Source organism: Heterodontus francisci, chromosome 8, assembly GCF_036365525.1.
Source record: "Heterodontus francisci isolate sHetFra1 chromosome 8, sHetFra1.hap1, whole genome shotgun sequence".
Taxonomy (NCBI): Eukaryota; Metazoa; Chordata; class Chondrichthyes; order Heterodontiformes; family Heterodontidae; genus Heterodontus; species Heterodontus francisci.
The window spans coordinates 81,226,205-81,250,513 of record NC_090378.1 but is presented as its reverse complement, the minus strand read 5'-3'; the positions used below and the strand labels follow the sequence as shown (position 1 = coordinate 81,250,513).

Genomic DNA, 24,309 nt, shown 5'->3' with positions numbered 1-24,309 from the left:
TGAACCAAGCAAGCCTGGATGGAGGTCGCACAGGAGGTCAGCAGCCCTGAGGTCATCTGGAAGATATGAATCCAGTGCTGCAAATGGGTCAATGACCTTCTCCGCTCTGCCGGGATGAGTGCCAAGCTTCAATCTCCTTAGGGGTGCCAGCAAATCGGTAAGTATGGTGTTGCGGATTCTGGGGAGGCAGAGCACACCATATGGAAGCAATGGCTGCAGCTCTGTCAGGGGGAACGAGCCTGCACTGCCAACCCATGCAATCTCACTCCTGAGTGGCCAAGTGACACATGCATGCCACTGGCCACAGAGGCTGCAGCAGGTGTGCAGGTCACTTTGGCGTTGTGTTTGCAGTAGTCTGGTCACTGATACCATTCTTATGTATCTCCACAGGAGATGTGAGTGCATAATATAAGGAAGAAAGCACGGGCGAGTGGCGGCGTTCCACTCCTCGCAATACTGACCCCGATGGAGGAGGAGACACTAGAGCTGGCTCGATACCAGGGCAGCCGCTCCATCGCAGATGGTGAGGCCGGAGCACAAACTGAGTTGAGTGAGTTACCTTGGAAATGGGCACAGGGCAAGCATCATGGATGATCGTGCCTTCGAAGTAACAGACGTGTGTTTGAGCTGCAGCCGATTATTGAGCTCCTGTCTGGAGGGTCGCGTGGGCCTGATCATTCTGTTTTCTCATGCAGGTCAATTGCAGGACCAGACAGACGCCATCTCAACGGGACATCCATCCACCTCTGAGGAGGAGGAGGACGGGACTTCAGAGGGTGCGGCATCACCTCCTTGCCCCCACCCTCCACCAGCTCAGATACTGTCACCTGGGTGGGTATGCACACGGTAATAGATCTGGGGTCACAAGCTGGAGACAGCACCAAACAAGTTCTGGACCAGCTATCAGAGGCTGTCACAGCTGTGGCCTCTTACACTCAGAAGACTGTGGGAGACCAGGCCCATGCTGAGCCCCAGGCTGATGACATGCTTTTGAAGTTGTCCATAAGGTGGCAGATGGTAGAAGTTCAGCATGAGGTACGTGAAGATATGGCGGAGATTCCAGAGGGTATGTGCACCCTGGCTCGGACAGGCCATGAGTGCTGTGATTTCCCCCTCTCGTCTGTGCACATGGCCTCATCCAGAGAGATTGACAACACTCTAAGAGAGCCACATCCAGCAGGCCAGTCAGAGATGCATGCAGACCTGCGTTGCTATCGGCTTGTCCCTGAGCTCTATACAGCAGTGGCATGGCGAGAGGGGCCTAGATAGCGTAGATAGGAAGGACCAGTTTCCTCTAGCGGAGAGGTTAATTACCAGGGGGCACAGATTTAAGGTGATTGGTAGAAGGATCAGAGGGGACATGAGGAAAAACATTTTCACCCAGAGGGTGGTGGGTGTCTGGAATTCACTGACTGGATTGGTGGTGGAGGCAGAAACCCGCAACTCATTTTAAACGTACCTGGACCTGCACCTGAAGTGCTGTAACCTGCAGAGCTATGGATCAGTGTTGGAAGGTGGGATTAGATTGGGCAGCTAGTCTTTTCAGCCAGCGCAGACAAGATGGGCTGAATGGCCTATTTCTGTGCTGTAACTTTTCTACGGTTCTACGGAGGCACCATCAGGTCCTCGAACTTCTCAGGTCAGCAGTGAGGTGCAAGGGTGCCTTGTAAGGGAGGAGGAGGAGTGGGTGCCTTATGCATCTCGGAGCTCTTTGCAGTGCACTCCTGATGTGGACATTGCCTCCTCAGCCCCTCTGCCAGTGACACTAGTGCCTCAGGTTGCCTTGACAACAGAGGAGCTTCCGGCACCTGTGCAGGAGCCCCTCAGCATGGCAGGGCCCTCCCGGCCTCAGGCAGCCAGAGTTTGGCCACCAAGGTCAACCCAGGCGATGGGGTATCAAGGTTAGCAGCCTGGCTCCACCGCAGCTGACAACAAAGTGAGAACACTCTGTCGGAGCACACGTAAGAAATTTAAGAAAACACTTCAGATATACTAGGGCTTCTCAGGTGGTAGTTAAAGTTAATGTGCCAGAGTCAATATAATAAATGTTAAATATTGCTTATGACTGCCTCAATGCAGTGATGGTGGTCATCCAGAGTGGAAGTGTGGGAAATGTCGACCCAGTGACTGGCAGGGGTTGACCATGGGTGTGTTTTCATCATCTGCACATGGCAGAAGCAACAGGTGCTGGTGGAGGACAGAGTCTGAGCTTCCAGCAGAGGTGAGTGGTTTTTGTCTGCTTGGAGTTTGGATCTTTATTTGTCTGGATTGCTGAAGTGGTAAGGGTCAGGAGAAATGAGTGAGGATCAGCGCTTCCCGAGCCTCCCTTGCACTGAGATCTTGGATCCTTCCAAGCCCCTGATGCCTGTCAGCATGCTGTGGCTCCTCTTCGGCTTCCGCATCATCCTCCTCGTCTGAGGATTCCTCACGCTCCACTCTGTCATCAGCAGCCAAGGCCTCGCCCTTCTGCAGCACCGTTGTGCTAAGCACAGAAAACTACCAAGGGAGACCCTTGCTGGCGCATATTGAACAGCACCATCCGATTGGTCCAGGCACCTGAACCACATCTTAAGCAGAATGATGGTCTGCTTGATGGTTGCTCTGGTCGTAGTGTGACTCATGTTGTACTGTTCCTCTACCTTAGTCATTGGGTTCCTTATTGATGTCATCAGCCATCTCTTCAGTGGGTAACCGTTGTCAGCAGGTATCCATTCTTGTAGGCGTGCTAGCGGGGCAAAAAGCTGGGACTGCTGGAGAACGTAAGTGAAGTGACTGCTCCCAGGGTAATGAGTACACACCTGCAGAATCCACTAGTGGTGGTCACAGATGAGCTGGACATTGAGGGAATGAAATCCCTTCCAGCTGATGAAGCCCCCTAGCCTGCGGGAGCCCTGATGGCCACTTGTGTTCAGTCCATGAGACCTTGCACCTGGGTAATACAGCCATGGTGCTGAAGCCTCTGGCTCTCTCGGCCTGACTGTGCACATTGGTTCTGAGCTAGATGTACTGTTTGGTTTCCCTGAAGAGGGCATATGTCACTACTTTGATGCAATGATGTGCGTCTGATTGGGAGATGTCGCACATGTCTCCAGTGGGCCCCTGGAATGAGCCTGAGGTGTAGAAATTCAGGACCATGGTGACCTTGAGAGCCACCAGTATCAGATGCCCAACAATGCAATTGGATCTCACCTCCGCTGCCCTCACGGCACACAGCTTGGTCACAGCTTCTCGGGAGAGGCGCTGTCTTCGGCGACACAGCCACTCTGATATTTGGAGATAGCTTATCCATTGCCTGTACACCCTGGTCACTGGGTACCCTCACCCCTGCAACAGGTCTCCTCTGCAGCCTTCGGCTGCTTACCAATCACAAAGCTGCCACTGCAGGTGGCCAGCATGTCACTGATGTCCATCTCCATTTGCCCGCCCTTCCCTCCCTGTCAGGTTCTTCTCCTCACTGGAGGAACCTCCTCAGACGGTATGATCCCCATGCCACCTGGCAATGCTGCTTTAAGGGGGTGGCCCTTTCCGTTGTTGCAGAAAGGCCACACAGTCCTTCCCCCTCCGCTCCACCCACAATTAGGCCCCTCTCCAATGAGTTCCCTGCCAGGAGGTCTAACTGCTCAAAGGGGCCTCAGGCCAACAAAAATATTTGCCCTTCTCCTGCGCTAATAAATCAAAGGCCTCAGTGAATGACTGTCGAGTGCAGCAGACCCCTACAGCTGCTGTCCCATTGCAGCGTTTTAAATGCTGCTGGGGCTCTGAGCGCCTGTGTGGCTCACAAAATTCTGTAGGTACGTGGTATCAGTGTCAACTGCCTCCTCAACTATCTTAATTGGCCTTAAATTGCTCATTTGCAGATGGCGACCAGAGTCCCCACTCAGCTCAGTGCCTGTTGTTGGTAAAATAGCATTCTGGTGTCATGGCGTCAGGGGCCTAACCCAACGTAATTTCGCTCTATTTTACTCCCGCGCAAACAAACGAGGAAATTGGAAGTGGGAAGCCAAATTGATCCCAATCAAAAAAGAGAAAAGATTTCTATAGAGGTTTTCTTGTGGTTGTTTGTGATTGAATACTAATATGTCTGCGACTGAAGCTAGTAGCTCTCCAAGCCAGGATGAAGTAACTTGGGATGAGTTAAAAGCACAGTCTATGGAGGAGTTGAGGAAAATGGCTGAGCAGTGTGGGATCACTGTACATGGCAAGTCTAGGAAGTCTGAACTCCTCAGGCTAGTGGCCAACCATTTTTCCCTTGAATCTGAAGAAGCAGAAACAGGATTAAAAGTAGACTCCGACAGGGTACTGCTAGCAAAGATGTAATTGGAACAGAGGAAACTTGAATTAGAAGACAGGGAAAGAGAAAGAGAGAGACAGGAAAGAGAGAAAGAAAGAACCTTCCAGAAGGAATGTGAAGAAAAAGAGGAAAGAGAAAGAGCCTTCCAGAAGGAATGTGAAGAGAGAGAGCTAAGACAGCTTGAGTTAACCAGGGGGCGACAGAGTAACCCCAGTGAAAACAATATGGAGGAGCGTAATTCAGGGCTGGATATAAATTTGTTAAAACTTTCCCAACTGATCCCAAAATTCAATGAGGAGATGTGGAAGCATTTCTCGTGTCTTTTGAAAAACTGACAAGGCAGTTAAAGTGGCCAGTTGAGGCTTGGATTCTCTTGATACAGAGCATGTTAACAGGAAAAGCCCATGAGGTTTATTCCATGTTGCCAGATGAGAGTTCATCCAGTTATCAACTGACAAAAAATGCGATCCTCGGGGCATATGAGTTAGTACCACAAGCTTATAGCCAAAAGTTTAGAACTCTCAAGGAGCAAGCTGATCAAACTTACCTGGAGATTGAGAGGAGTAAGCAGCTGGCTTTTGACCAGTGGTTGAGGGCTCTTAAAGTGGAGCCCAGCTATGAAAATCTCAGAAAGGTAATTTTGCTCGAGGAATTTAAGAACTCTCTCCCACTCTCCATAAAGGCGCATGTAGAGGAACAGAAGCTCCATAGAACCCGGCAAGCCGCAGTGCTGGCTGATGAGTTTGCTCTCATTTATAAGTTGGTTCTGCGGGGGAAACCTTTCCTAATCACCCCCACAAATCTGAAAAGGACAAAGGATGGGAAGGTGATAGAAGCACAAGCAGTCCTGGGAGAAAATGAAAAGCAGGAGAAAAGGGGGACCCTCCTTCAGCCAAAAAGGAAGGTGCTGTAAGTAGGAGTGAGACACGGAGGCATGTGTGCTTCCATTTAAATAAAGCAGGGCATTTAAGAGCTGACTGCTGGAAACTAAAGGGAAAACCTGTAGGGTTAATCAGGGCACACCCGCTCAGTGAAAGAGAAGGGACCCTGATGGAAAGCACAGCAGAACAAGCTGTGGCTTTAACTGCAGTAAGAGTGAGACCCAGGAAGCCTGCAGCTGCAAGTGCAGGAAAATTTAATAGGGTTCCTGAAGGCTATCAGGGTTTTGTGTCTGAAGGGAGAGTAACCCCATACCTCTTGAGTGGAGCAAGCAAGCCCATAGCAATTCTCAGGGACACAGGGGTCATTAGATCCCTTTTACTGGGTAAAGGCCTGACCTTTTCCCCAGAGAGTGCAGTGAACACCAGAATGGTGGTGAATGGTATTGGAGGGCAGTGTATGCCTGTACCTTTACACCAGGTGCACTTGGAGTGCAACCTAGTTTCGGGACTGGTGACTGTAGGGATTGTCCCTAGTTTGCCTGTGGACGGGGTTGACCTGCTCACAGGTAATGATCTGGTGGGGACAAAGGTGGTAGCTTCCCCAGTAGTGAAAGAGAGAGACTGCAGGAGGTCAGAGAGACAGGGCAGTGATAGGATACTGTCCTCTGCAATTTCCCTGAATGTGTCGTGAATCAGGCCATGATGAAACCAGTTCCCTGAGAGGAGACTGAATTGGCACTGCAGGCCGATGACCATGAGGTCTGTCTGTCTGAGATTTTCTTTGGAAAGTTAGGAGACCCAGGGAATGAATTAAATGAATCTTCCCTAGCTGAGGCTCAGCGAGCTGACCCAGTATTGAGAGAGTTGGCACAGCTGCCCAGACTGAAATTGAAGCAGAGGGAGTCCCTGATTGCAGTTATTTAAAGAATGAGGTACTGATGAGGTACTTTTGAAAAAAAATCGCATTCATTCCATTGGGTGTGGAGGTGTCATGAAGAACTGCCAAGAATGAGGCATATTAATTTTGTCATAGGAATATTAATTTTAAACTGTTGCTGGAGTGAAGAACTGACTTGTTTAAAGAGATCACCAGACATTTGGCTGGAGGACATTTGCATACTAAGAGACAGTGCTTGAAGAGACAAAGCAACTACTCCCTGGTCCAATTAACCCAAATGGATTTTGATCACCAGGCATTGAAGGTGTAAGGGAGCTCGCATTCCAGTGTCTGCTAAGATGGAGAATCCACAAACGCAGGAATGGTTAAACTAGCTGGTCACATGACTAACCTGTTAGCCCAGGCTTTTTTAACTATACACAGGACAATTTGAAGACAGACTGCAGATTGCAACTGAACCTGGAACAAGAGAGCCTCTCTCCTGGCTGGCTCTCTCTCGCTTTCTCACAAACCTCCAGACCCACTGAAGTCTCTTAAACCTCAAGAGAGAAAAGACTCTTACATCGAAACAAGTTAGAGTGTGCACTGGGCCCCAACGAACAGCAAGACTTACCAACAACCAAAGACTCCACATTGAACTCAAAGGACTTACAACCCAGATATTGCCTCAAACTTTTCCCCTTTATTCTTTCTACTTTTACTGTCTCAATCTGCATTTGTGTTTATCACGTATGCATGCTAGCGTGGTCACGTCGCACATTTGTAGTCGTTAACCGAATTAGAGTTTAAGATTAATAAACTTCCACCTTTCTTGTTTAAATCTAAGAAAACCTGTCTGATTGATTGCTCTGTCTTACAATTGGAGCAGTGAACAAGGATTCACTGAGGGTGGTGGGGGGGGGGGGGGGGGGTGGGGGGAGCTAAAACACGGTGTTACGGATAAACCAGGCAAAGGCTGAGAGGGAACTCCTAGACCCCTTTCTCACCTGGTGGTAACACTGTTTGCTTTTATAAATATGTAAATTAAAAAGTACACAACACACAGACATGGAAGGTCCCTGGTTCAATCTGATGCTGAAATTAGTTCTGTTTAGAAGTTGGGAGGTAGCTATTCAATTGTTCACAGTACCTCTTGGTCAGCAACAGGTAAATTAGCCAAGGTTTCTGTTCACTGCCTAGTTGGAAGTATCTGTGTCTGGGAGTCAGGTGAGAGCAGCATCAAATTTGGATGATTTCCCTTCCCTGTGGTCAAATACCCAGCTGATACCTCCAGTCTAGGTTCACACATGAATCAAGGCCACTTGAGCAGCAGGCATCCATGTAACTGTACCCCAGCAAAGAGCCAATGTCTCAACATCTGTGGAAAAAATGGGGGAAGGAAAAATGGCACAAACAAAAGCTAACGTATGTCTGTTAAACTGCAGATTTATATTTCTCACACTCTTACCTGCAGATACCTCTATTTCACCAGCAGTTTCACTGGCCCTTGGTGCCATGAGTGGGGGGATGTAAGGGGGCCCCGAGAACAATCTTGAACCAAGAAATGGAGGTGGTGAGTAATAAGATGAGTGCAGTCCGCAACCATTATCCCGCATCTATCAGAAAGGCAAAAACATTGGTGTTAATAAAAGCAGCTGCCTGTGGGAAAGCCAATCGAATTAATGGGAAACGGGGTTCACTCTGCATCCACCAGAATTGCACATTTATTGCAGTAACTGCTATTAAATACAACTCTTTCTCCCCCTTCTGCCATCCTAAATAAGGACTAGGTGGAGCAAATAATTAGTAAAATATTCTTTTACATCTGGAATGAGTTGAAATCCAGCATAGTACAAAACTGCCCCTAATTTATCACTCAATTGTCAATGTTATTCAGAGATTGTTGGCGTGAAAACTGGAAAATATTACACTGGCATAGCAAGGGTGCTTGTCTGATGGTGAGATTATGGTGCAATGTCAGGGCACTGTACAGGGAGCTTTAATTTGCATCTAGCCTGCTGCTGTAGCTAATTTGACTGTGTTTGTGCTGACACTAGGTCCCTAAAGTGGAAATATATTCCATTCCCTAGCACTTGCATCCCTTATCTGATCAATATGAATAAAAAGTATAACTCATTGTTGTTTTGTATGTTTTGAGAATTATACAGAGGTTTCAAATGTGGCCATCATCATATTTAAAATGGTTGCGGAAAGAAGCACATGAGGCTAGCATGTAGTGACACAAACAAAAGTAGCCTTATGGGATGAATCTGTGACCTGTTTTGTCTCACTTTACAGCAGACCTATTTGCATTATTTCCTTGACAGCTGTGGTCACTTTAACTTGCTTTCTGTTTGCTTGAAAAAGACTGGCTTTTTCACATGTGTTAACACCTCTTCAGAGATGTGGGGGTGGTGGTGGGGGGGGGGGGGGGGCGCTGGAACCACCTCTATAGTTATATTAATTTGTTTACCTGCCTGCGGCAGATAAAGCTAGTCGTGGTTTTTTTTGTCCAATCAGGGGCTCATGTAAGCAAAACATTCAAAGCTTAGCCTTGTCTTTAAGAAGGTGGAAAGATGAAAAATGGTTTCTGAGAACCCAAATGTGAGTGATAGTTGTCAATGGTGAAATATACCTTTATTTTATTCCTTTGTCTTATTATGTCAAAGTAAAATAGTAGGTATAACTCCATAACCAAGCTGTGCACATTGCTTGCCAAGTTGTTTAATGAACTGCAGCTGATGAAGCACCCTGAATCTCTGAGTGTACATATAAGCTTTACCTCATAACACACGTATTCCAAGTTTGGAGCCATCTCTGAAGGCTTGAGCCATTTTGTTACTTTTGAGAGAGATTTTCTAAGATAACGATATCACTCACTGATTTATCTTTCTGCTGCTATTTAACTGCTGTTTGTGCTGATTTTATAATTATTAAAGCTGATTCATAGTTTTTAACCCAGGAAGTATAGTTTGTCAGTGTTGGTTGTATTTTTATCAAAAAGAATCAGAATGCAGGTTGGTTTGTGCTATTTCCAGTGAGTTTACCAGCAATATAAGGAATTAACTTATATTTAAATAGCTCTTTATTACATCCCTAGGACATCTCAGTGAATTACACTTTTTTGAAGTGCAGTTACTATTATCTAGGCAAACAGGGCAGATAATTTATTACTGCAGGGTACCATAAACAGGAAATTAGATGTCCAGTTAATCTGTTTTTGGTAGTGTTGGTTGAGGAGGATTGTTGGCCAGATGACTGGAAAAATTCCATGCACCTGTCCAAATAGCGTCATGGAATTTTCTTAAAACTGGCCTCAGTTAAATGTCTCATCTGAAAGATGGCATCTCCAACAACACAGCACTGCCCTGGAATGTCATCTTAGATTATTTGCCAAGATTCTGGAATGGAGTTTGAAAGGGTGCAGTGTTAACTGTAGGCATGCTACCTCTCTGAAATTAGCTTGTGCATAAGATCACATTTTGGTTCATTTGAAGCATAGGTTTGCCAATGGAAGCGCACATCTGCACAAGGAAAGCTATCTGGAAAGAGCTTTAAACTCAACACCGTATAATGAACAACTGGTCAGATGCAGGACAGTTGATGCTGGCAAAGAAATGCAGTGACTCTGCGTTTCTGATGAAATTCTAAGCTATGAGAGTTTTCCCCCAACAAAATATTCATAAATTGCAATCAATGTAATTCACCAACGTTTTATTGCTGCTCACAATCCCACTCAGTTTTGGTCGAAGGACATTCTGAGGAATGCTGCAACAAACGGCATGATGTGGACTGTTACTAGAGTTGGGATGCAGTACTCTTCAGTGTGAAAGGGCTCCAATAGAAGTATAGTCTTGCTTTAAGTGCATTTATACTTATTGCATTGCCAAAGGAGCTTTTACAGCCCACCACCATTCACCTCACTCCCTTGGCGGGCTTGCTGCTCCTTTTGCCTCAATTTCCAGTCATAACCTGGCCATCTGTGGAATGTTGACTGAGCAGCGACTCAGTGCTGTTACTCTTTTTTTCCCTCTATAACAAAGTCAAAGAAACTAATGGAATGCAACAAGGGGAGCTGGTTATTCCAGCTTCGATAGAGCAGACAAGTCCTATTGTAGTTTCATTCTTTTTGTAGAGATGTGCTTGCCCTCTTTTTGAGATACCCTCAATGGCAAAGAATTAAACCTAAGAGTCTAACTGAAAGTATGCAGAGACTAGAAAATTGTCCACCATCCATTGAAGAATGTATGTTTTTTATATACAAGATTGCAACTGTTGGAAAAGTTCAGAAACTTTCTCTGCAGTGCCATCCATTGGCTACAGCTTGCAACTACATTGTTATAGGCTACTATGATTTTTAAGGATTTCCATTCTAAATATCTATATTGGTAGTTTCAGTGTTAAATGTTGACATAAAGGTGTGATTAATATTTGTGACAGCATCAACTTGGAAAGATAGTTTGTGCACACACAAGACTTTTAACAATACAGTTGATTTTCTGTGGACTTTCACATTGGGAGACTTCAAGTGAAGTTACAAGGGAAAGATCATTGGACCAGGGAATACAGATGTAATTCATTCCCCAGTTTTTTAATATTTCATTGGTAGGAAGATGAGGAGAGGCAATTAAAACTACATGGTATAATTTTAAAAGGGTGCAAGAACAGAGAGACCTGGGGGTATATGTACACAAATCTTTGAGGGTGGCAGGACAAATTAGAAAAGCTGTTTTTAAAAAAAAAGTTATGGGCTTTGTCAATATATAGGTATAGAGTGCAAAAGCAAGGAAATTTTGCTCAATCTTTATAAATCATGGGTTAGGCCCCAGCTGGAGCATTGTGGGCAATTCTGGGCACCACACTTTAGGAAGTATGTCAAGGCCTTAGAAAAGGATGTAGAGGAGATTCACTAGAATGGTACTAGGAATACAGGATGTCCGTTACATGAAGAGACTAGACAAGCTGGGATTGTTCTCCTCAGAATAGAGAAGTTTAATGGGAGATTTAAAAGAAGTGTTCAAAATCTTGAAGGGTTGTAATAAAGTAAATAAAGAGAATATGTTTTCAGTGGCAGAAGGGTGGGTAACCAGAGGACACAAATTTAAGGTCCAGAGGCGAGATGAGAATGTTTTTAATGCAGCAAGTCAACGTGATCTGGAATGCAGTACCTGAAAGGATGGTGGAAGCTGATTCAATAATAGCTTTGAAAAGGGAATTGGAAAAATACTTGAAAAGGAAAAATGTGCAGCTCTATGGGAGAAGGACAAGGGAATGGGACTAATTAGGTTAGCTCTTTCAAAGAGCCAGCACCAGCACAATGGGCCGAATTATCCCCTTCTGTGCTGTATCATTGTATGATATAGGGGGATCAGTATGTACAGAAGAAAAGTACAGCTGCATTTCATCAGGAAATTATTAAAAAGGAATGCTCAATAATAAATGCTAAAATTTAAATGTTCCAGCCACATTTAGAAATTTAAGTCATATTCCACCATTTGACTGAAAGTAGCATCATAAACAAACCATTTTATTCATTTAGTGTCTTACCAACATGGGGTTTGGATGGAATGCTCCAAGGCTTCCTTGGACTGGTCTGAAGCTGCCTCTTGAGGCACACATCCCAGTTGGCATAGGAGCTCCCTTGTAGCCTGGCTGATTCATTGGAAAGCCCATGGAGAAGGGGTGATAACTATACACACTGCTACAATATCCTGTATACAGCTTCGGCGGCAAGATGTTCCGATAAAAGCCACTGCTCACAGAATTCCTCTCCACTTGGTCTTTGTTGGTGGTGGCAACATCCTGGTATAAAGCAGGATGATCTAAAAAAGTGGAAAAAGTACCCTCAGCAAACCAATCCAGCACTAGACCAAATTATTACAAGGATAAGAAACAAAACTGTAAAACTAAAAGATAGGAAACACTGCTGGTTCAGCCTATAGCCATCTCAGTCACAGTGATGCTGGCTAAATCAGCAGCAAAATTAGGCATCAATCCAGCTCCTCGTACCTACTCAGTGAATTCTGCCGGAAACTACATGAATGGACATCAGAGGAAACGAGAAGAAGCTTGTGTGTGATGTTTGAGCAGCCTGCTGAAGCTCCCTGTCAAGGTTCACGCATGAAAAATGGCCACTTCAGTGGGGGGGGCAGCTGTGCCCAGGTACAAGTAAAGGCTTATGGGTGAAGAAAGAGATGATTCAAGGAATTGCAGAAAATTTATTGTGCTAATGTTTAGTGTTAACCCTGTAATAAAAGGCTTCACTTTCTTTCTCTAAGTTGCTCTGTAAATCCCTTCATAGCTGCCCCACTCCATATCTCTTAACCTCTTGTCTCCACTTCCCCCAAACTCTCTGCTCATAGGACTCTAGCCTCTTGTGCAGCCCTCTGACCGTCTCCCCACCACTGCCAAACATGCCTACAGCCACTTAGGCTCCATACACTGGAATTCCCACCCTAAACCCCTCTGCCTCACCATCTCCCTCTTTTCCTTTAAGACGTTCATTGAAAGCCACCTCTTTGGTCAAACTTTTGGTCATCCCTCTTAATATCTCCTCCTTTGGCTTGGAGTCCCTTTTGTTTGATTACAGCTCTGTGAAGCACCTTGGGGTGTTTATTTTTATGTTAAAGGCACTATATAGATGCAAATTGTTTTCGTACCGAAAGGCCTCTTGTTAGATTAACGTCATATTTATCAGAACAACTGAGGTCCTGGGATGTGATTGGCATGGTTGCTGCGGAGGGAGAATATTCTTGGGATGAAATGGCACCTTTCAGCACAAATGGTGTTGCTGAGCAGCTTCATTAGTGGTAACAGGGTAGATGCAGTTAGTTAGTTAGTCTGTTTGTGGTACACAAGTTAACCAATTTCTTCTGCTATATGTCCAGAGCAAGATACTTGACTCCATTTGAGTATGGTCTTGTCTTACATCCAGCAGGTTGTGGTTTTCCACAGTTCATTACATTTGCTAGGCTGTTTAAAAAACACTTGTCTCTGGATTGTTTCTATAATAAAAGGCATTTTTACTCGAATACGTTGTTAGCTGGACCCACAATCCCTAACCAAGTAAACGTGTGGATTAATTTAAGCCTGATTCCTACCTTTTGGCCTGTTTGAGTTGGGTGGCTCCACCAGTTCCACTCTCTTCAGTAACGCTCTCGGGATAATAAAAACAGAAAGTGTTGGAAATCCACAGCAGGTCAGGCACTCTCGGGATTATAGGAGCATTCAAACCTTTCCACCACGTCAAGACACAGTCCCTGGGATTAGATGCAGGCTCACACTTGAAGAATGCTTACTTGAGTGAAACACCATTGCACCGCACCCCAGTAAGGAGGCTGAGGAAGAGATTGTGTCATTGTGTCCTAGTGTTGGGCAAAACCTTCAAAATATACAATGCGCCTTAGCATTTGCGACTTTGAGAATGGTGCTGCCTGACACCAACCGTGTTAAATATTGATCATCTTTTTGACCGTTATATTACTTTGGAGAAAGGACACAAATATTACAATTTCTTATTTGTTCAGAACTTTTTTTCTAGAATTCCAGTCTTCCCTTGCCTATGTGCGACAGCCCTTTTTTTTTGCAGATTAGAATCGATGAAAACTTTGTTACAAGATAGTGGGAACACCACCCGGTCTGGAACAAACTGTGCAGAGGACAGCTGAAACTATCAAGCTGAAACTCCCAGCCAGGACTTTACTGAACAGATTCTGTACCGAGGACATTTACTGTAGAATCACTCGCTGGGAGATGAAATAACCAAGGAGAACTGACTGTAACTAGCAACAATTACAAATAATTCTTACTGTTTGGAGATGAAAACTGCAAATGCAGCTCAGTTACACACTCCGAGAAACGTGGAGAATCTTATATCAGTGTTTCAAAAGCAAGACATCAATATGAGTCTTTCGCGCGTACAGGAGCCTCTGCAGTAACTAAGGGTGAATAACTGAAGCACCCTCTCAGGTTCTTTAAAGAAAGGAATTTAAAAATGTGTTCACTCCAATTCCAACCAGACTATTCAACTTTAAACATGAAAACCCCAAGGACTCGTTCTATGACCCATTTCTACTTTGTTACAATTTGTCAGCCTAATTAGATTTAGATGGTTTCTATAATAGGATTATATAAAAGTTAGAATAGTCCCCTTATGGAATAAACAAGTAAAATAACTATTTCGCTCGTTCCAACACTTGTTATTAGTTGTAGTCTAAATTGTTGAAAAATATCTTAACTGATTATAATTTGTATTCGTTTTTCTTACCGAAGGAGGCAGAGGTGTGGGCCATATAGGCGGAGGCACTGTCCTTCCTCTCCCCGCCGCCCTGTCTGCCCTCCACTCCCAGTGAGGGGCAACGCCTGTCCGGGAGAGAGGGGTCTCCCTCCGGCGGGGGGTTGGTGGCTGCAGCCGGGGCCGGGGCTGGGGTGGGGGCTGCTGCTTGCTGCGGGTCAGGAGGCGGACTGGTGCTGCCGCTGCTGCCGTCAGCCCCTAGCGAGGAGCCGGCCAGCCCCAGCTCCTCCTCCCGCTGCTGCTGTTTGCGGAGCGCTTTCTGCGCTGCCATGATGCGTTGGCGCTCGGCGATCAGGTAGCACTTGGGACACTGGCAGCGCCGCCAGCTACAAGCGCCGTGTCCCTTCAGCCGCACATCGAAGCCATGGTTCCTGCAGCGAGAACACTTGGGGGTGCGGGGAGACTTGAGCGCTGCCCCGGCACCTCTCTCTCCTTTCGTGCCCCCGGGCATCCTTCTCTTGTCACAGAGGGCTTTGAGTGGGAGACAGGCGCCAAGCTGGTAAAAAGACAGAAACCCAGAGCTGCACCTGTCGGCAGAAAAAAGTTACAAATGGTATACATTTTATATTATTTATAACTTTCCCCAGATTGTCCCAAAATTGATATATTCCACCTAAGTGCTGAAACATACAGGAACCAAGTACAACTCTCAACTCGCAGCAGGTCCCTCTAAACTCAGCTAATTCAATATATTATAAAAGATTGGGATTTCACAGTTACTGGGGCATTTTAGGGAGCTGAATAAATGGAAGAATTAGGAATGACAAATAGGACAATCCCATTTAAACATGCTTTCAGCTGTGTTACAGCCCACGAACCACCTTGCAGTAGTTCGCCCGCAACTTGGCATGACTATCAGCTTTAGAAAGATAGTGGCACTCTTCCAAGCAGGCCCAGGCAAGGATTACACTCCATCTCCCTCCACCAACCCTCCCTATCCATTACTACGTGCTGCAGGCTGTGGCCAGGCTCACCTAGCCGGGGAGCAACCTGTCCAGAGAGGACCATATTGATGCAGAAGTAGTCTGCAGGATTGCCAAAGCCAACTTAGCTTCTGGCAAACTCCGTGAAATGGAAGGGTGGTGAGGCAACTCACTCCAGTATTGAAGGAAACTGATCTCCTTTGCACTGTTTGTATTTTTTGACTTGGTGCTGTTTGGAACTTTTTTAATGTATTTTTTTTACAGATTTTTATGAATAAAGTATATTTTGGAAATTAAAAAAACTCCGTGAGCACCTCTGGGACAAGAGTGACATCAACCCAAGCGCAAAGTCTACAGGACCCCCATTATAATGTGGACAACATATTTCTTCTTTGGCCTCCTTATCTCAAGAGACAATGGATAAGCGCCTGGAGGTGGTCAGTGGTTTGTGAAGCAGCGCCTGGAGTGGCTATAAAGGCCAATTCTAGAGTGACAGGCTCTTCCACAGGTGCTGCAGAGAAATTTGTTTGTCGGGGCTGTTACACAGTTGGCTTTCCCCTTGCGCCTCTGTCTTTTTTCCTGCCAACTACTAAGTCTCTTCGACTCGCCACATTTTAGCCCCGTCTTTATGGCTGCCCGCCAGCTCTGGCGAACGCTGGCAACTGACTCCCACGACTTGTGATCAATGTCACAGGATTTCATGTCGCGTTTGCAGACGTCTTTAAAGCGGAGACATGGACGGCCGGTGGGTCTGATACCAGTGGCGAGCTCACTGTACAATGTGTCTTTGGGGATCCTGCCATCTTCTATGCGGCTCACATGGCCAAGCCATCTCAAGCGCCGCTGACTCAGTAGTTTTTTTTTTAGATTAGAGATACAGCACTGAAACAGGCCCTTCGGCCCACCGAGTCTGTGCCGAACATCAACCACCCATTTATACTAATCCTACACTAATCCCATATTCCTACCAAACATCCCCACCTGTCCCTATATTTCCCTACCACCTACCTATACTAGTGACAATTTATAATGGCCAATTTACCTATCAACCTGCAAGTCTTTTGGCTTGTGGGAGGAAACCGGAGCACCCGGAGAAAACCCACGCAGACACAGGGAGAACTTGCAAACTCCACACAGGCAGTACCCGGAATCGAACCCGGGTCCCTGGAGCTGTGAGGCTGCGGTGCTAACCACTGCGCCACTGTGCCGCCCTAGTGTGTACAAGCTGGGGATGTTGGCCGCCTCGAGGACTTCTGTGTTGGAGATACGGTCCTGCCACCTGATGCCAAGTATTCTCCGGAGGCAGCGAAGATGGAATGAATTGAGACGTCGCTCTTGGCTGACATACGTTGTCCAGGCCTCGCTGCCATAGAGCAAGGTACTGAGGACACAGGCCTGATACACTCAGACTTTTGTGTTCCTTTTACATATTTACATATTTACACCACATTAAACAATGGAATCGCTTTCAGCTAAGCTGCTTGTGGCACCTATTAAAGATGGGATCGCAAGACAAGATCCCTGACATCGAAGTTTTAAAAACGCTGTCATGCCAAGTGTTGTTGCCCTGATCATGAGAGCAAGGCTAAAATGATCAGGTCTCTTGGGGCAAATGTCTGATGAATGAATCCTAGAAGATGTTTTTTGGCGCTTTGACAATTGGGGAGTGATTCATCGAACACAGCAAAATGGATACAAAAGGACAAACGACAGCCTTATAAATTGCAGTGTTGTAAAGGTAGTCTAAATTCAAAGTCAGAACCCAACCTGGTTCCAGACTGAAATGGAGTGAGGCGTTTTTAGAGCTGGGCAGATCCTGAACTTTGAATTTGGGTAGCTTTCACACTACATCAATGGAGCTCATGTGGTGGCCCTGTTCACACTGACACCTCTGAAACCTGATTTTGCTGTGCTGAATTGCTCAGTAGTGACCTTGGGACACCAGGAGACTGGATATCAAACACGTTGGTGAATTTTCTTTGATTTAAAATTATTTGTTATTTTATTCCTATGAGAGCCGAGTGCCTGGCGATTTGTTCCTGGCAATTTAATATATTTTTCTGGCTGGTCCAACTAAACTTTACCCCATGGGGCCCAAACTGCAGCAGTGCATGTTTAACACTGCGGACTGAGATCTGCAGTTTGTGTCTGAAACTGACCGGTGCTGGAATTAAAAATTCTTGGAGCCCTGGTTTGCTTCCATGGTTGCATTGAATCATGGCTCCTGACATCTATGATTTAGATTTTGTTAAGTTTGTTTTTTAATTGGACTTTTGGTTACAGTTGAAATACAATGAGTGTGTTGCTGACATTGTTATAATTTAGAACAGACAATCATGATTTAACGGCCATGATTGGGCTTGCTACCAACATTATGGATATGATAAATTGAATGGAGAGTAAATTTGTGGTGAAGGAAGGAGGGTAAATCTGTTGAGGTGACAGGGGACATGACCTTTATCAGGTAAATGCAGGAACATTGGCAAACTGCTGCAAATGTCATGTGATCAAACCTCCAGAATGCATCCAACCAGAGTTGGCAAATCAAGCATTGCCTGGGGGCGGAGGTGTGCTTTGGGTGTCCTTGAACCATATTAGGAACATAAAAACATGGGAACTGGAGTAGGCCATTCAGCCCTTCAAGCCTTTTCCACCATTCAATGAAATCATTGCTGGTTTGCAACCTGATTTCATATGGCCGCCTTTCAATACCCTTGGATAGCACAAATATTAATTTTAGGTGGAGTGCTCCTGTGGAACATTGGATCACTGAAAGAAGAGGGGAGGTGGGGTGGGGTCAGGAAAGTCTCACCTTACAACTTCCAGCATGCTTTAACACACAAGGTGCCCCAAGCTAAAATCTAGGTTGCTGCTATAAAAGTAACTTTAATAAAATACTGGCAGTTTTGGTGTTTTCTTGATGAATTTACTCCAGATTCCTTCCCAGAGTAATTACAAACAATGCTGTTGTATTTGTACCTATCGATTCTTTTTCTTCAAAATGTCACAAGCTGGAAGATCTTGTGCTATTTTTCTACTTAGGGATAATTCCCCTGAGTTATGTTTATTTTTCTAATGGTGAAAATTAATTAAAATGCTAATTAAAAAGAGGTTCATTTGTATATAGTAGCATCTCCCATTGAAACGTCTCAAAGATCAACATCTTTTCACAGTGCAGCAACTGCTGTTATGTGTGCAAAATAACTAACCTTTCAGCTTCACAAGACACAGAGGTGAACAGACAACTGAATCTCCATTTTAAACATTTGAGCCCCCAAATTGTGAGATTCCGCTCCCCAGCATAGAATCTCATTCAAAAGGAGAGCAGTTTGGAGAATCGTCTGGAAACTTAATCCTCCTGATTGCAGCATTCCAGTCAATAAGAACAATGAGCAGAAGATGGTGCAGTACAAAAGCTGAGGTGGAACAATCTTACATCTCTTCTATCAGTCAATGATAGGGGACTGAAAACATCTATGTTGACTCTTTCTAAAGCCCATTTCCCCCACACCCTTTCATTGTCCCAATTATTCAGCAACAAATTCCTACAATTCGCAAAACAAAATAGTTGGCATTGCCTTGTACCTAGTTTTTGACTAGGCTGACCAGAAATGTTTAACATGCAAACTGGACACCAAACATCTGATTTGTAAAACAACAGTCACCTGTTCCTCTTTAATTCTATTAGTTATTGAGAATTTCCATGAATTTAATCATTGGCAAAACAATGATTCCAACTCCACCCTGCCTCCTGATCGGCTCTGAACTTGACAAAAGGTGGCATACCCGAACAAAGTAAATTCTGGCTGTGGATTCCATCCCATACTGCACAGTATAATACCATTGGATTTTGGGCCCCAATGTTAGACTAATCTGATCAGTGCTCATTGGCTTGCTTCATCACTAGGATTGGTGGAGTTTTCCCTTATTTTATTTATTAATTCACAGAATGGAGCATTACTGGAAAGTCCAGCATTTATTGCTCATCTCTAATTTCCCTTGAGAAGGTGGTGGGCCTCTTTTTTGAAGCACTGCAGACCGTAGGGTGAATGTACTCCCACAATGCTGTTAAGTAAGGAGTTCCAGGATTTTGATACAGCGCTGTTGAAGGAACAGCGATACATTTTCAAGTTGAGTTGATATATGACTTAGAGGGGAACTTGGTGGTGGTCCCCTGCACCTGCTGCCTTTGTCCTTCTAGAAGTTGTAAGTTTGTGAAGAAGTCTTGATAAGTTGCTGCAGTGCATTTTGTAGATGGTACAAACTCTGCCACTGTGCACCTGTGGTGGAGGGAGTGAATGTTTAAGGTAGTGGATGGGGTGCGGATCAAGTGGGCTGCTTTGCTCTGGATGTTGTCGAGATTCTTGAGAGTTGTTGGAGCTGTACTCATCCAGGCAAGTGGAAAGTATTCCATTACACTCTTGACTTGTGCTATGCAGGTGGCAGAAAGGCTTTAATGGAGTCAGGAGTTACTTGCTGCAGAATACCCAGCCTCTGATCTGCTCTTAGTAGCCACTGTATTTATGTGGCTGGTTCAGTTACATTTCTGGTCAATGGTGACCACCAGGACATTGATTGTCAGGGCTGGTAATACAATTGAATGTCAAGGGGAGGGGTTTACGCTCTCTCTTGTTGGAGATGGTCATTGCCTGGCAAATGTGTAGCACGAATATTAATTGCTGCTTATCAGCCCAAGCCTGAATGTTGTCCAGGTCTTGCTGCATCCGGCATGGACTGCTTCAGTATCCGAGCAATTGCAACTAGACTCAAACGCTGTGCAATCATCCGTAAACATTCCACCCCCTCCCTCCAACTTCTGACCATATGATGGAAGGAAGACCATTGATGAACCAGCTGAAGACAGTTGTGCCTCAGACACTGCCCTGAGGAATCATTGTAGCAAGGTCCTGGGGCTGAGATGATTAGCCTCCAACAATGATAACCATCTTTCTTTATTTATTTAAGAGATACGGCACTGAAACAGGCCCTTCAGCCCACCGAGTCTGTGCCGATCAACAACCACCCATTTATACTAATCCTACATTAATCCCATATTCCCTACCATTCTCCTACCACCTACCTACACTAGGGGCAATTTATAATGGCCAATTTACATATCAATCTGCAAGTCTTTGGCTGTGGGAGGCAACCGGAGCACCCGGCAGAAACCCACACAGTCACAGGGTGCACTTGCAAACTCCGCACAGGCAGTACCCACAACTGAACCCAGGTCGCTGGAGCTGTGAGGCTGCGGTACTAACCACTGCGCCACTGTGCTTAGTATATCTCTAGCCAATGGAGTTTTCCACCTGATCCTCATTGATTGTAGTTTTACTGGGGCTCCTTGGTACCACACTTGGTCAAATGCTGCCTTGATGTCAAGGGCAGTCACTTTCATTTCACTACTGGCATTCAGCTCTTGTGCCTATTTTTGGACCAAGGTTGTAATGAGATCTGGAGCTGGGTGGTCCTGACAAACCCAAACTGAGCATCAGTGATCAGATTATTGGTGAATAAATGTCTTTTGATAGTTCTGTCGATGACAACTTCCATTACTTTGCTGATTGAGAATAGGTTGATGGGGTGGTAATTAGCTAGATTGGCTTTGGCCTGTTTTTTGTGGGCAGGACGTAATTGGGCCACTTTCCACCTTGTTGGATAGATGCTTATGTTGTAGCTGTACTGGAGCAATTCGGCTAGAGGCGGGGCTAGTTCTGGCCTTCAACACTACAGCCAGGATGTTGTCAGGTCTCATAGCCTTTGCTGTATCCAGTGCCTTCAGCTGTTTCTTCATATCATCTGAAATGAATCGAATTGGCTAAAGACTGACATCTGGAATAACGTAGACCTCAGGAGGAGACCAAGATGGATCATCCACTTGACACTTCTGGCTGAAGTTGGTTCAAAACGCTTCAACCTGGTCTTTGTAGTCACGTGCTGGTCTCCATCATCATTAAGTATGGCAATGTTTATGGGGCCTCCTCCTTCTTCCGTTAGTTGTTTAATTGTCCCCCACTATTCAGGACTGGATGTGGCAGGATTGCAGGGCATTGGACTGGTCCATTGATTGCGGGATCACTTAGCTTTGTCTATAACATGCTGCTTCTGCTGTTTAGCATACATGTAGTCTTGTGGTTTCAGCTTCACCAAGTTGGCACTTCATTTTCAAGTGCGCCTGGTGCTGCTCCTTGCATGCGCTTGTACACTTCTCACTGAACTGGGTTGATAGTAAAGGTAGAGCGAGGGATATGCCAGGCCATGAGGTGACAGATTGTGATGGAATACATCTGTACTGCTGCTGATGGCCCAGTATTGAACTGCTTGATCTGTTCTTAATCCACCTCATTTAGCATGGTGGTAGTGCCACACACACAATGGAGGGTGTCCTCAGTGCAGTGATAACTCCTACCAATACTGTTATGGACAAATGTATCTGCAACAGATAGATTGGTGAAGACAAGGTCAAGTAGATTTTTCCCTCACATTGGTTTTCTCACTCTTTACCACAAGACCAGTCTGGGAGCTATGTCCTTTAATACTTGTCCAGCTCTGTCATTTGTGGTGCTACTGAGCCACTCTCAGTGATAGATACTGAAGTTTCACACCCAGAGTACATTCTGTGCTCAATGTGGTGGTGTTTAATGTGGAGAATACAGATTCATCAGCTGAGAGAAGGCGGTTGGTTTCCTTGCCCATGTTAGACCTGATGCCAGGAGACTTCATGGGGTCCAGAGTGAAGTTGAGGATTTTCAGTTCATTCCCTTCTCAGCTGTATACCACTGTGGCACCACCTCTGGTGGTTCAGTGTTGTTGGTGGGGCACGGAAAGGCAATGGAGGAATCTGGGACATTATTTGGTCAGTATAATTCTGTGGACTGGATTTTCAAAGTCAGCTGGGGGGCGGGTACAGATGTGAGCGCGATTTGAATATCACATTCTTGGAGGTGGGGCGGCACAGTGGCGCAGTGGTTAGCACCGCAGCCTCACAGCTCCAGCGACCCGGGTTCAATTCTGGGTACTGCCTGCGTGGAGTTTGCAAGTTCTCCCTGTGTCTGCGTGGGTTTCCTCCGGGTGCTCCGGTTTCCTCCCACAGCCAAAGACTTGCAGGTTGATAGGTCAATTGGCCATTATAAATTGCCCCTAGTATAGGTAGGTGGTAGGGAATATAGGGACGGATGTGGTAGGAATATGGGATTAGTGTAGGATTAGTATAAATGGGTGGCTAATGGTCGGCACAGACTCGGTGGGCTGAAGGGCCTGTTTCAGTGCTGTATCTCTAAATAAAAAATAAAATTAAAAAAAAAGGTCAACACTGGGTCCTGCTCCCTTCGGAACGTGATGCTAGTTTTAAAGTGCAGCCGGTAGGGAGGGAACGGGTCGGGCGCCTGCCTCCAATTAAGTTCCTATTGAGCTCATTAAAGAGCTTATTAACAGGCTTGTCAGTGTCAGTGAACAAGTTTTAAAGGCTGGGAACGGGGATGACCGTGTGGGGAAATATGACAGGGATGTGAAGACATGAACAGTGTGGAGGGCCATGAGAGCTATGGGACGGGTTGATTAAATTAAAGCAGAGGCAGCAAATAAAGCTCAGGTGCTCCTGATGTGCCTCAGTGTAACTACTGCTGCAGCTGGAAGAGTTGAATTTCTCAGTGGTGAGTGGCAGGAAATCAGAGAGGGGCGTGAGGCTGCTGGCATCACTGGGACATCTGGGTTTGGCAGGGGACGGCCTGGTGAAGTGCAAAGCCCAGGTGAGGGAGTACAGATGTGTACAGGCCACTCTGACATTGGACAGAACAGCCAGGATGATCTGCGGCAGATGCAGCCTCCTGGACAGCAGGAGGCCAGAGAAGCACAGCGGGGATTGCAAGGGGAGTAAGGTGCTACCCAAAATATTGGGTACACAGCCCAAGAGTCAGCTACCTGCCAGTGCCGTGGGAGGCTGCACATATCCAGGCAGTTGGTCTTGGTCCTGTGTGATCTGATCCATAATGATTTGAGGCCTCACGGCCCCCATGGCAGTACCCTACCTGCAGCCATGAAGGTCTCCATTGTCCTGAACTTCTATGCAATTGGGCCATTCCAGGGATCAACTCTGGACATAGCTGGCATCTCGCAGTTGGCATCTCATTAGATCATCAGGCTGGTCACGGATGCCCTTTTCAGGAGGACAGGGACTACAAACACTTTGACACAGATAGGCCTGTGCTGGTACAGAGGGCAATGGGTTTTGACGCCATCAATGGATTCCTTTAGGTGCAGGGCATCATCATTTGCGCCCATGTGGCCATCAAGGCACCCAGTGACTGGCCAATGAGATCCATCAACAAGAAGAGCTTCCACTCCTTCAACATCCAAATGGTCAGCGACCACAACAAGGGTTTCCACTAAATGTGCACTTGTTTTCCTGGCAGCTGCCATGACTCCTTCATTCTGCGCCAGTCCAGGTTGCCTCGGTCCTTCACCCCATCTCCCAAAGTGCATGGCTGGCTCCAAGGGGACAAGGGAAATCACTTGAAGAGATGGCTACTGACCCCTCTATGGGAGCCTCAGACAGAGGCATCGAGGCGAAACAATCAGTGTCACCTGCTCAGCATGCCAACCATTGAGCAGGTCATTGGGTTTCTGAAGATGCGATTCCAGTGCCTGGATTGGTCGAGTGGTGCCCTCCAATACCCTCCTAGATGGACCTCAGTCATTGTGGTGGTCTGCTGCACTCTCCATAGCAAGACACTCCAGAGAAGTGTGGACCTTGAGGACAGTGAGGTCCTGGAAGGAGACAGCTCATTGGGGGAGGAGCAGGAGATGAGAAGAGGAGGAAGAGGAGGCGGAGGGGATAACACTGAACAGAGTGGTGCCCCTGCTGCTCGACGAGGTGACCTCCTCCTGCCACTCTCTGGGGAAGAGGACCTCCCTCCTCTCCCTCAAGGCCTCCAGCATTAGATACAGGTGGGCATCAATGAAGCGAGGGTCTGTCCTGTGCCTAGTGCCGGGCCTCCAGCTCTCCTGTGACATCTTGCTTCCCTCTGGTGCTGTGGAAGGCAGAT

General features: G+C 46.1%; 1 protein-coding gene across 1 annotated transcript in view; it reads right to left on the bottom strand.

Moving 5' to 3' along the window:
• Positions 1 to 23,279, bottom strand: part of LOC137373217 (uncharacterized) — a 68,569-nt gene extending 45,290 nt beyond the window's left edge. The window contains exons 1-7 of the mRNA XM_068038073.1: positions 23,186 to 23,279; positions 20,949 to 21,064; positions 20,601 to 20,690; positions 17,779 to 17,978; positions 14,316 to 14,869; positions 11,597 to 11,871; positions 7,518 to 7,665 (exon numbers count right to left, since the gene is read on the bottom strand). Of these exons, the coding sequence (XP_067894174.1) occupies positions 7,518 to 7,665; positions 11,597 to 11,871; positions 14,316 to 14,869; positions 17,779 to 17,978; positions 20,601 to 20,690; positions 20,949 to 21,064; positions 23,186 to 23,279 (1,477 nt within the window). The remainder of the gene's footprint in view (positions 1 to 7,517; positions 7,666 to 11,596; positions 11,872 to 14,315; positions 14,870 to 17,778; positions 17,979 to 20,600; positions 20,691 to 20,948; positions 21,065 to 23,185) is intronic.
• Positions 23,280 to 24,309: the final 1,030 nt, after the last annotated feature.